Raw genomic sequence first — 13,453 nt, forward strand, 5'->3', positions numbered from 1 at the left:
ATCATCAGAACTTTGAGCTATTCATCCAAATTGACTATGAATCAGTGTACTTTAAAACGAGGCTAAGTTGCTACCATAGGAAGATGGAGACAGTGTTCTCCCCGCCCCCCTTGTGAGTTATTACCTCCATTCTGGGACTGTACCTTCCCCACACTGCATCAGGCGCAGGGGACTTAGTGGGACTCGCTCAAGGCTAGCAGGCAAGGGCTCTGACCACTTGTCTGTTGACTGTGTGGCTGGCAAGTCACAACTTCTCTGGGTCTCAGGTGACCCATGTTTCTCTAATGGATGCCTCTTCTCCATCCCTTCCAGCATTGTTATGATTCAGGCCCTCACTAATCCTTGCCTACGGTAGTACACTCATAAACAATCTGCCCACCTCAAATCCATCCTGAACAGAGCGACCACGGTAATCCATCTAATAAAACACTTTTGATCATATGACTCGCCACTTCGGCATACACAGGACAAAGTCCAACACTTAACAGTGTAGCGTATTTTAAGCCATTCCAAGATGGCTTAACCCCAACCTCCCCTCCTGCCTACCTCCCCTTCAATCCCCTTGCCTATTATTTTGGTGGCAAAAAGGTAAGCTGACAATCCAATTGCCCCTTCCTCCAACTCTGACATTTCCCCTCTCCATGCCTCTGCTCTTGGTGTTCCCTCTGAAAGAAATTTCTTCTTTCCTGGATCACTCCTACCCACTTCTTTTAAGTTTCAGATCAAGAGCCTCATCCTGCAGACTGGTGGTGGCCAGGGGGCAGGGGAGTTGGGAAGCAACTGCTTAATGCATACAGCGTTTTCTTCTGGAGTAATAAAAGTTTTGGAACCAGACAGAGATGGTGCTTACACAATACTGTTAATATACTATATGCCACTGAATTGTTCACTTTAAAGTGATTACTTTTATGTTATATGAATCTCACCTCAATTTAAAAAAAAAAAAAAAACTGCAGCAGCAGCTCCCCCTGCAAAAAAACCTTCACCAACTCCTCAGCCCCAGATTGGATCAGCACCTTGTACATTCCTCTATCACAGCAGTTATTACTTTATATTATCCATTTATAGAGCTCCCATACAGTATTTTGAGCCTCTTTATCTTCCTCATCTTCTCATCCCCCAGTGCTTAGCCTAGGCCCTCAAGAAATATTTTTTTTAATAAATAAAAAAAATAGAGATACCATTTACCTCCCTTGGGGCAAAAGGCTAGGGCAGATGATCTTTTGAAGATCTAGGTTATATAAAAGCCTATGAGAGAGCTTCCCTGGTGGCGCAGTGGTTAAGAATCCGCCTGCCCATGCAGGGGACATGGGTTCAAGCCCTGCTCCGCGAAGATCCCACATGCTGCGGAGCAACTAAGCCCATGCACCACAACTACTGAGCCTGCGCTGTAGAGCCCGCGAAGCCCGCGCACCACAACGACGAGTAGCCCCTGCTCACCACAACTAGAGAAAAGCCCACTCGCAGCAACGAAGACCCAACACAGCCAAAACCAAAATAAATAAAATAAAATTTTTTAAAAAGCCTATGAGATCATGTATTAATTGGAAAGAAAAAGATCAGGAAAGACTGCTATTCATCTGGTTATAAAGGATAAAAATGGAATGACCTCTGGTGAGATTTTTTCAGTGAGTAATAGTAAGAACTAACATTTATTGAGCTAATTGCAATTATTAACCCCATTTTCCAAATAAGGAAACAAATATATTTAAGTAACTTGCCCAAGGTCATAAAGCTGGTTACTGGGAGCAGCAAGATTCAAGTCCAAGTCGTCCAGACTGCAGACCTTGACCCTTTAACACTAACACACCAACCTGCCCCTTCACACTGCTCCAGGCATAGTTTCAAGAGCTATGAACGGACAGTCTTTGGCCCACAGTGTGCCTTTTCTAAGACTGAGAAAACACTCCATTTTCCACATTTATCTACTTATCCATTGCCATGAATATTGTTTATATTTCATAGCGTTTTTAAAATACAGAATGTTAATTTTTTAAAAGAATCCAACAGTCAAAAAAAATAAAGGTGAATCATAAAGTAGATCTCCCATTAAAAAGACCTCTCACATGTCAGTCAGCAAGTGTTTATGGGCTATTCCTCATGTACACAGCAGAAAAGATCAGAGTATGCCAGCCTCACTAGAACCACACACAGAAAGACTTCCCCACTGTAGACTCATTTTCACGGTACCCCAACCTCTGCATAGGGTAAGTATCTTGTGGATAAGAAAACCACAGAATAACAAAAACCAGCTAGAAGAAAAATTACACATTCACTTTTTTAGTTGAGAAAGCATGATTGTTTTACGTCCTTCCCCCCACCTTTAAAAATGACACAATCTGGTAAGAAAAAAATTAACCAAAAGTCAATGAGATTTTTAAAAATATATTTGTGCATCTGAAAGGGAAAACTTTACTACAGAGGTAATGTCAAGCCTTGACAACATATCAATAAGGTCAATATTAAAAACATATCATTTCTCCCCACCCCAAAAAGCATATACCCTTTTAGACACACATGTATACATGCACACACACGTGTGCACGCACATACACACACACCCCTCTCCAGAGAGTAAGCCAACAATTCTTAGTTCTATTGGATTCTCAGGACTTACTTTACCCATACATCCTCCATCTAATGCTAAAACCAAGGATGATGGGATAATATACTGGGTGAACATACAAATATACACAACAACAAAAGGCAAAAGGGATACAATATGACAGTATCAATATCAAACAATGTAGAATTCAAGACAAAAGTTATAATGGGACAAATTACAGATTTTTATAATCACTAGTTACACTTTAAAAGAATATAAAGTAGCCAGGAAACTTAACGTATCAATTATCACAAAATTAAGTGCATAAAGCAAAAACTGTTTGAAATATACAGGTGAGAGGACAGAAACACAACTATAGTGAAAGACACACTACTCTCAAAGCTACAATAGGCCCAAAACTAAAAAACTAGCAAAACTAAAGATATAAAGCTCTTAAAGATCAATATGAACAAGGCATCAACAGAAAAAATGGTCAAATAACACGAATAGACAATTCTTAAAACAAGAAGTGAAAGTGCCAATAAGCATAAAAATATCACCACACTCCCTAGAAATTAAAAACACAGATTAAAGCAACAAATTTTTTGGTTCATAAATATGTTTTAAGTAATAGGATCCATTATTGGAAGGGTGTGTGGAATGCAACAATTTTATACACTGCTGGACGGGACACAAATTGGTTTTGAGACTTACCATAAAAGGCCTTCCTTTTGCCCAAACACCCCACCCCACAATTTTTTCGGTCTTTGGCTTAAGGTACAAATCCCATAGCTTTAAATTTTAAATTATATCAGTTCACAATGGTTAAGGACACGGGTTCCAGAGTCAAGCCACCTGGCTCTCCACTTATTAGCGATAGCACCTTGGGCAAGTCAATTATTTAACTGCCATCTATAAAATGATGGCAATAGTACCCACTTCTTAGGGTTGCTGTGAGGATTATGTGAGTTCATGTAGAGCACTTAGAACAACGCCTGGGACATACATGCTCAAAAAATATTGACTATTGGCACTTGGACTTCTTATAAGTTATTTCTATTTAAGTAAATTCACTAGCATTTACTGAGTTCTCCTAATGGGACATTTGTATCTGCTCAAGTCATTTCCAATTACTTGTAATTTTAAGTAAAAAGTTTCTTAGAATCAAATATGATTCAAAAAGACATACATATCATTACTGCGGCAGTAAGGTAATTAAATGCTGACTAAATAACAAAGAGGCACTATGAGATCTTTAAAAATAGCCTAACCTGTGGTTTATGATCTGGTGAATAGAATTACAATTGACTTGTTTTGTTCTTTATCTTCAACTATATTTTGTTTTCTACAATGAGCATGTATGACTTTTATGGGGGAAAAATAAGATTTTTAAAAACAACAGATAGCCATTTATCCTCACTGGTTCAGTCAGGCTACTCTCAGTCAATCTACTCTCTCTCAAGGGCACTTGCCAGTCTGATTCAATTATATAAATACAGTTCATCAAATCCCATCCTAGGTCAGAGCTTTAGTCACTCAACTGTATCAGTTCGTGTTTTACACTTCATTTTGGAGACTATACTATGTAGAAATAAATTAGTCCACATCAATAATATTCAGGATTCCTGAGAATAAAAAAAGCCCAACAGACAAAACTGTTTTTATAACTATAAACAAGTGAGTTTATTCTTGTGTTTTTGTGCTATATTTTTAAACCTGGAAGAGCTATTACTCTTTCTAACTATATAAAAGCTATACAAAGCTTTTAATTGTTTTATGATTTAGGAAAAGGCAATATGCATGTATTAGCCTATCATTCTGCTTATAATTTCAGGAAGTACATTTCAACGATCTATTTGTAGGCAAATTGCCTACAGAAATCAATTTGACTTCTCTTGCATAGATAAGCTCATGCAGGTGGAAATTTTCAACAATCTGTTATATGCCTTATGTGAGGTTAGACAAATGCTTGCATAATCTGTAACAGGACAGTAAAGGTTTCCATATGATAGACATGAAACACAGAATACGTGAGTTATGTTTAAATCTAATATTCTGGGATCTAGATTTCTTCACCAAGGCTACAACCATAAGTTAAACAGGGTTAATGAGAACAAAATTTTGCTGGCTAATTTAGCTAATTCTAGGGGGGAGGGGATAAGACAGAAAATGAACTTGTTAAGTTATTAACAGGATAATTTCTGAAGATGAAACTTTACTAACTCCAGTCAGAGATCTCTCTAAATGACAGTTTAAACTTGTCAAGGAATTCAAAGTTTTAATTCAAGGTAAAAAACAAAAAGGAAAGAAAAATCTTCCTTTGACTATCCCCCCAAGCTGTCACCCTATAATTCCTTACTTTCACTGAAATTCTTGTCAATAACTCATCTGCACCATCCCTTACCAGAACACCAAAGTTTGTTTTCAAACCCGATGCTCCCACAATAGGCAATATCATTTCACAGCTCCACACCATTGTGCTCACTTCTCTTTTGCCTGCAGTGCCCTTCAAACTGTCTGTCTGGCCCAGGTTCAAGCTTCTCCTTTCTACCTTTATCCGTGACCCTACCCTACACATCTGTGCTCTCACAGCAATTTATACACACCTATTGATATATTATGGCTCTTAACATACTGTAATATTGTTATTTTATGTCTAGTTCTCTTAAAATTCATGAAGGCCATGACTTGATCTTTCTTATTATAGAAACTTTAGAACATATACAAAATAGTATCACAAAAGTAAATACAGTAGTATCATTACCCAACCACTACAATAATTATTAACTCACAACTAATCCTATTTCAACTATACCCCCCACTTACTTCTCCCACCCACCCACAGATTATTTTGAAGCAAATTCCAGACTTCACACCATTTCACCTGTAAATAGTATACTTTTAAATTGTTTCCCTGAAAGACAGACCTCTTTATAAACATGACCCCATTACTACCATTGTCACACTTAAATCTTTTAAAATAATAATTCCATAATATCAACACAAATCCAGTTGGCGTTTACATTTCCTCAATTGTCTTATAAACTTTTATTTTTACAATTATTTAATCAGGGTCAAATGAAGTCTACCATTGTGATTAGTTAATGTCTCCTAAATCTCTCTCAATATCTCGATTTCTCCTCCATTTTTTTTCTTCTTCTTATAATGTATTTTTGAAAAAACTAGGCCATTTGTTCTAGAGTTTCCCATGATTAGAATTTTGCTCATTGCATCCCCATGTTTCTCTGTCTTCTGTATTTTCTGTAAAATGGTGGTTAGCTCTAGAGGTCTGTCATATTCAGGTTTGGCTTTTTTGGCAAGACTGTTACTTAGTAGAAACGAATATTTCCATCAGGAGATAAATTATGTCCAACTGTCTTTTTTTTGAGACATTAGTAGCTACTCATAAATGACTGTCTGATTCTATAGCCATTAATTCATGGGGAGCTGTAAAATTGTGATATACTAATTCTATCGTCCCTTCTTCATCTATTAGCTGGGGTAAAATACCTGTTATAAAAAAGAAACTTCCCCTTATTGAGTATTTGGTTACCCTGAGAAAAAGCCCAAGTTTCATTCTTTCTCTTTATTTTCTGGATCTTAAAAGAACACATCAGTTCTTTATTATGAACTCAAAGATTTATTAAAGAATTCAGTCCAGTGCCACATTATCCTTATTGATGATCAAACAGGCCCCATCACTGGTCGCCTCTTCAAGTTGGCTCCCTCTCGAGTCCTGATCTTTGATAACTTCTTTGCCTTCTAGTGTGACAAAGGATGCCATGCTCATCTTGCACATTTTCTGCTCCCAACTTGGAATTATCCATTTCTTCAAAGATGACCTAATTATTAATTCAGTCTTGAGCCTAGCTCATGTGTGCCATAAATGTTTCCCAAACTAAACAAGGCAACTGCCTTATTATGAAACTAATGATTTTAAACTTGAAAAATGTGTATGATGCCCAATAAATAAATGCACAATCATTACTCCACTCTTATTAAAAGAAGTAATTAAAATGCTTAACTACTCATCATTTAAGTTCTTGGACTCATTATGTACTAAAAGACATACCAAAGCAACTCAACCCTTCTGATTTGGTATTATAATAAGGTTCAGCAATTAAAGTCAGCGTGATGACCTGGGCAAAACTGCTGCTGGGCTGAAATCCAGAAGTATAAAAAGAGGGCTTCTTTATTGTGATCTTCCTTCAAGAACCACGAGAAATACAACGCAGGGGTAACCCTAGGAAACTGTCTGAATAAAGCTTTAATTAAGGTAAACATTTTTAATTAAAGGTTGGCATCTTTAATGAAAATGAGTAAACACCGCTCAATTAAGTATCATGAGTTTAAACTAAACATAACTATTTGTGATCTTAATTTTCACATTACCACAAAATCATCAATATAAGAATAACAATAACATCCTTTCAAACACGCCCATATCCCTGAGTGGAAAACACAAATGCTTCATTCTCGAAATCACAACTAAAATCATATTTAATCCTTTATGCTTTCTAAATAATCTCAAACTTCTACTCTTGGTGGGAACCAAAAGAAGTTTTTTAAAGATTTTTCAGTTGTTATATTTGTAGCTCTAAGTTCTTTTAGAAATACCGAAATTTTCTCAGGGTACTGAGACATTACGAAGATGCTTTAGAACATACTTGGTTGCTGATTTATAAAATTCATTGCCCCATTTTAACAGAAGCCTAAAGAAAGGGCAGCAAAAATAATCACTGAAGAACCTCCCAGGTCAGAGATTACCAGTATAGGTACAATTTAAAGTAGAACCCCCTTCCAAAATGTCTCCTTGCAATACTGCTTTGCAGTTTAATTACTACTCAAATTTCCTAATCTGAACTAGGTGAAAATGAAACAAGCCTATTCTCACTGTACATATAACTGTACACATAACTGACTGTATATATAATTGACTAGATCTGATATAGCATTTACAGTCATTTTTTTTTTAAATTACCACTCTTACTTTTTTTTTTTTTTTTTTGGCTGCGTTTGGGTCTCCGTTGCTGCACGTGGGCTTTCTCTAGTTGTGGCGAGTGGGAGCTACTCTTCATTGCGGTGTGCGGGCTTCTCATTGCAGTGGCTTCTCTTGTTGCAGAGCAGGCTTCAGTATGTGCAGTATGCGGGCTCAGTAGTTGCAGCTCACAGGCTCTAGAGCACAGGCTCAGTAGTTGTGGCACTCGGGCTTAGTTGCTCTGCGGCATGTAGGATTTTCCCGGACCAGGGATCGAATCCGTGACCCCTGCATTGGCAGGAGGATTCTCAACCACTGCACCACCAAGGAAATCCCTACAGTCATTTAATTATCCCTTTCAGAAACCCGAAGCTCCAATTTAGTAATTAAAAATAAATCTAACAACAAAAATTGTCTTATTTTATGATCAAAAGCTACAGCTATCTCCAGATTTAGCTAGTAAAGGACTCTCAAATATATTCTGTGCACAACTTACAATTGTGAATTATATTTATTTATATGTGTATAAACACCCTCCCATTTAGTGAACTCTAAACTCATTGACATATTTATAACCACGGTACTACCCAGAATATTTGAAATGCCTTATATAACATATAACTATAATTTAGCATGTTAAGCTAATATGCTATATTTCACATATGATAATATCATAAAATATTTACATACCTCAGTCTATTTCTAATGTGTCTCCAGATAAGCTTAAATAAATATATGAAGAAAACTATTTATGAAATACACATTTTAACATTTTTTCTCAAAGTTGTACAAATCGTGATCATTTCCCTGATGATTAAATGAATGCTTTAAGATTCAAAATAGGTAGCCACGAGGGGAAAGTGGAAGAGAAAGAAGAAAGCAAGATGTATACCTCTTACCTTACACCAGAATAAATTCTATATGGATCAGAGAGTTAAATGTAAAAATGAAACAACGAACAAAAAACTAGATGAAACCAGGGAGATTTTTCTCTTTTTTTGCTTAATATTGTAGAGTGGAAAGGCTAAGATTTAACATAAACTTAAAAAGTCACAAAATAAAAGGTTGATAAATTTAATTGTACAAAAATAACTACACTCTGCATAGCAAAAGCCACCATAAACAAAGTCATACGACAAACAACCAATTAAGAAAAAACATTCATATTAAAAAGTATTAAAAAATCCCTCGTGGCGCAGTGGTTAAGAATCTGCCTGCCAACGCAGGGGACACGGGTTCGAGCCCTGGTCCAGGAAGATCCCATATGCCGCAGAGCAACTAAGCCTGTACACAACTACTGAGCCTGCGCACTGGAGCCCATGCGCCACAACTACTGAGCTCGCGTGCCACAACTACTGAAGCTCGCGCGCCTAGAGCCTGTACTCTGCAACATGAGAAGCCCACGCACTGCAACAAAGAGTAGCCCCCGCTCACCTCAACTAGAGAAAGCCAGCGTGCAGCAACAAAGACCCAATGCAGCCAAAAATAAATTAATTAATTTAAAAAAATAAAAGGTTAACTTCCCTGATATAAAGTACATACAAATGAATAGGAAAGAAATCAACAACCAAATAGAAAAATGGAAAGGGTAAACTGTTCACAGAAAAGAACATGGAAGGAGATTTTAAAAATATGAAAAGATACTCAACTTAACCCATAACAAAAGAAATACAAATTCAAACTATCCTGAGATACCGTATTTACCTATCAGGCTGGCAAAACTTAAAAATCTGAGCGAACTTTAAAGAAAAGCATGGGAAGTGATAATTGCTCACACGTTGGGTACATGATGCACAGAGGAAATTTAACAACGTTCTTTAAAATTACATATGCACATATCCTTTAACCCACCAATCCCACTTTTAGGAACTGATCCTACAAGTATGTATATACACACACACACACACACACACACACACTTGAAATATATACAGGTTTATTCATCATAGCATTTTTTATTATAGCAAAAGATTCGAATGGGGATGCTCTGAAAGGGCCTACATACTGGAGTTTAAAAAAATATATGGAACAGCAGGTACAATGTGTTACCATTTCTATAAAGGGTGAATACTTGTATTAATATTTGCTTGTATATGCTAAACTCTCTCTGGAGGGATATGCAACCAATTGATAACACCATTGGCCTCTGAGGAATGGTGGGGGGCAGGCAGAAAAACTGAAGGACACAGGTGGGAGAGGGGTTTTTTGCTGTAAATAATTTTGTTCCTTTTAAATATTAAGCCATGTACTATGTTACCTATTCAAAAGCAAATAAATAAAATTTAAATATTTTTGAAGGCAAAAAGATTAAAAAAAAGATGCTCAGTCATAACAATACATACACATGTGACCAAATAGGACATTAGAGATTATGGTTTATAGACTGAAAAGCAGAAGGAATCTATTTCCCTTGTGAATGCATTGTACTCTATCAATGCTTGGTTTGGTTTTATTAGTCATCACACTCATTTATTTTCATTTGAATATTTTACAAAATTTATTTGAATATTTAACTAATACTGAGAGATGTTCACTTTTTCTAAGCAGGTAGATTCTATTTTTTTATATACCATATATTTCTCTTTTATTTTTATGCCGTTATTTTAAGAAAAATAACAGAATGCTCAGTGTAACAAATGCTGAAGATTTAAGCTCAGAGAGATGCGCTTCATGTGCCAAATGTATAAAGTGCAAACTGGCATGCTGATAATACCAATAACAACTAAATACTCCGTATTTCTAGAAGAGGAAACAGGCTAAAATTAAGGTGTACAAACCTAGAAATGGGATGTGAATCCTTGTGCAAACCAAACGGGTATAATACTGTGAATAATCCTAGAAAAGTGTATCTTTAAAGCTGAAAACAACCTGCACTACAAAGAAGTTGTATCTTTAACTCAACTACCTATAGTGACCTCTGATATCGCTAAATGACGTTTCTGCCAATTATTTTATTTTAAAAAATAATGTTAAAGTAATCATTCCTTCTATGGGCTAATTAAACAATTTCATGCTTTATTAAACAATATCAAATCATCAAATATCATGCCATCTGAAGCTATCCCTTTTTTTTTCTTTGTTTTTTTCAGTTGGGAATTAAAGAGCCAAGTTTCGCCACAATTTCCTTTAAGTCCAGGTAAAATCATCCTAGAAGTAGTCAGGTGGGGAGAAAGGCACAGTTCTGAATTCACTCAAAAGCCAAAGCAGATTAATTAGTATTCTCATAAAAAGCATATAATCATTGGGTAAAACCTATGTAAACTTATTAAGGTCCATTTTAATTACTCCAAATGGGCAACCAGGCATTTTGAGCATTACATCTCGTTTACGTTTCTGACTCTTCCAAGACTTTTAAAATAACGTTTATTCTAATAATACAGAATGCTGGTGATATGGCCAACTCTTCTAACTTGCCAAATTATCTAAATCCCAACATCTGCAGTCAGGCTGTTTCTCAAGATTTCTGTTCTCCTGCCAACTTAAGAGAGGCCCTGAGAACTTCTTAGCGTGCACACTGAGGCCGGGCTGCAGATCTGCGCCGAATGGAGGTCTACACAGGTCTGTCCCACAGGTGAGACTTACACGGTCCCACAGGACAACCACCTTCACTTCCAGGGTCACCACCCATTGGGGGCGTTGTCTTTACAACTACGCTCGATTCCATCTGCCTCACTCAGAAATCAAACTTTCCCAGGGACCTCGCGACAGCGTCCAGGACACGACTTCCACCCAGCCCGGCAGCGCTCACCCACGGAAGGTCCGGAGTCCGGGCGGGGCGGCGCCAGGTCCATTGCCCTGTCCACCTGGACTGCGGGGTGCCAAGCCCCCGCCCGGCCCGCAGCTCCGGGGACAGAGGGGCGCCCGCCTGGGCCCCGTGGAATCGCGCCGAGTCAGAGCGCGCGTGGGATACGGGGGCCAGCCCGGGAGAAGGGAGGGGCTGGGGTCGCCGGGGAAGGGCCGGGATGGGGGACAACCCCGAAAACCGAATTGAGGAAGAGGGTGCGATCCAATCCCGAAGGCCAGGAGCTGGGAGACCCCGGGATGAGGGGCGGGAAAGGGATCCGTCGAGGCCCGGGGTCGGCGGTGGGCAGGGTCCCCAGGGTCTCCGGGCCGACGCGGAGCCCTGGCCAGAAGAGGGAGGAGGAGTCGCCGGGGCCGACCCAGCGGGACGCTCTGAGGCAAAGCCGAGCAGAGGAGGACTCCGCGGCTCGCGGGAGGGCAGCTCCGGGAGTCCGGGGCGCCCACGGGCCGCGGGACTCACCGCGCTGGCGGCGGCGGCGGCGCCGGACGACGCGGGGCCGGACGCGTCCTGCCTCCTCAGGCGGGACTTGAGGCTCTTCATGGCCAAGTCGTGGCAGTCCCTCTCCCGCTGAGCGCGGCGTGTCTGATCCGCGCGCGAACCTTAGAGTCTGAGGACTGCAAGCGCGCAGAGGAGGCGACAGCGCTGGCAGTCCGGGCCCCACCTGCCTGCCACCTGGGGGCCCCCGGCGGCTGTCGGCCCCTGGCGGCGGTCGGCCCAGGGCCTGCGGCGCGGCTCCCCTCCCACAGCCAATCCGCCTGCGACCGTGGCGGGGATGGGGCCGGCCCCGACCAATAGGAATCCGGGAAGGGGGAGGGACTTCCCTTTCAAACTTAATAACACCCTTCCTCTCCCTGCTGGAGAAAAAGTTTGGAACTTCTGATGGGGGAGTGGCAGAGGTGGGTGGCCAGCGGTCTGGAGAGACGCAAGAGGCAGGCTCCAGACCATCGGCGCCTGCCTACCTGGGTGATGGAGCCTCAGGTCTAGAGAGAGCATGGGGTCCAGCCTACACCAGCTCTCATCTTCCCGGACTCCCTTCCTCTTCCCACCCACGTGCTCTTTCCCAAGTAGAGTTCCCTTCCTTCCGTCTGATCCCAGAAAGCACTCCTGGTCACCCGCACACACAACGGCTTTCAAGAGCAACTTCCCTTACATCTGAAGATGTTTTACTACACAGATCCCAGTATCTGGGAACAACCACGCACATCAGAAACTACAGAAAAAAAAACGCTTCTAAAGAATAACGTGCTGGTTGTACAGAAACAAAAATAGTTAAGAACAGACTTTGAAAGATGTTATAGAAAAATCAAAGCACATGTCCGGTGCTCAATAATTATTTGTGGAGTCCATAAACCACTGCTTTGGAGGGAAAGAGATGGAAAATGGAGGGGGACAGCTTTAATTAAAAAATGGCCAAAGTGATATAAAAAGCTGTAAAAGAAAAAAATATTGTCCTTTCTTCAAAAAAATTTTTTGTTTCCTGTAGAAACACATTACTGGTAAAAGCATACAGTGAAATTAATTCATCCTACCCAGAAATCTGGATTATTGAGAATTATTTAAGGGAAGGATGGGTAAACGGGCAAGTGAGCAACACCCAATAATTTGTTGTTACAGTGACATCTTCAAAAGTCTTCCTTGGAGTCAGTTTTTCCCAGCAAAATGTTTATTCTAGCATTCACCAAGTTGAAAAGACAAACAATCCACATTTCCGACTAGCAAAGTACTCTTTTTGTCTGAAAGGTCAGTTGCTTCTTTGAGTTTCCTTAGAATAACTCAAGGTTTTATTCAAATAGTGTAAGAAAGTTTTCAGAACACTTTTAGAGAGACAGTATTTAAAGACCGTGTTAACCCTTAACGAAATAGTAAGTAACAATGAACTATTTGAGAAAATTAATAAATTTTCTCTTGATTAGTTCTATGGAAGGAAATTTTCTTTGACTCCTCCTCCTTCCTCAAGATCCACAGCCATTCAGTTTTGTTGGCTCTTCATAGTATCTGTAGATGGCTAGTTCCTCTGTCCTCAGCTGCTACTGCAGATCCAAAATTATCTCATACCTGGATATTATAGAAACTTTCCAACTGGTCACCTGATCTCTAGTCTCACCTCTCCTGTCACCAATAAACTACC

At 39.6% G+C, this 13,453-nt stretch overlaps 1 protein-coding gene across 2 annotated transcripts in view; it reads right to left on the reverse strand.

Annotated features, from left to right (window-relative positions):
* Positions 1–12,020, reverse strand: part of UACA (uveal autoantigen with coiled-coil domains and ankyrin repeats) — an 86,656-nt gene extending 74,636 nt beyond the window's left edge. For both annotated transcript variants that reach the window (XM_067752046.1, XM_067752034.1), the window contains exon 1: positions 11,785–12,020. In XM_067752046.1, coding sequence (XP_067608147.1) covers positions 11,785–11,865 — 81 coding nt within the window. In that variant the 5' untranslated portion in view covers positions 11,866–12,020. The remainder of the gene's footprint in view (positions 1–11,784) is intronic.
* Between the last annotated feature and the right edge of the window lie 1,433 nt (positions 12,021–13,453).

Source organism: Pseudorca crassidens, chromosome 1, assembly GCF_039906515.1.
Source record: "Pseudorca crassidens isolate mPseCra1 chromosome 1, mPseCra1.hap1, whole genome shotgun sequence".
NCBI classification, from domain to species: domain Eukaryota; kingdom Metazoa; phylum Chordata; class Mammalia; order Artiodactyla; family Delphinidae; genus Pseudorca; species Pseudorca crassidens.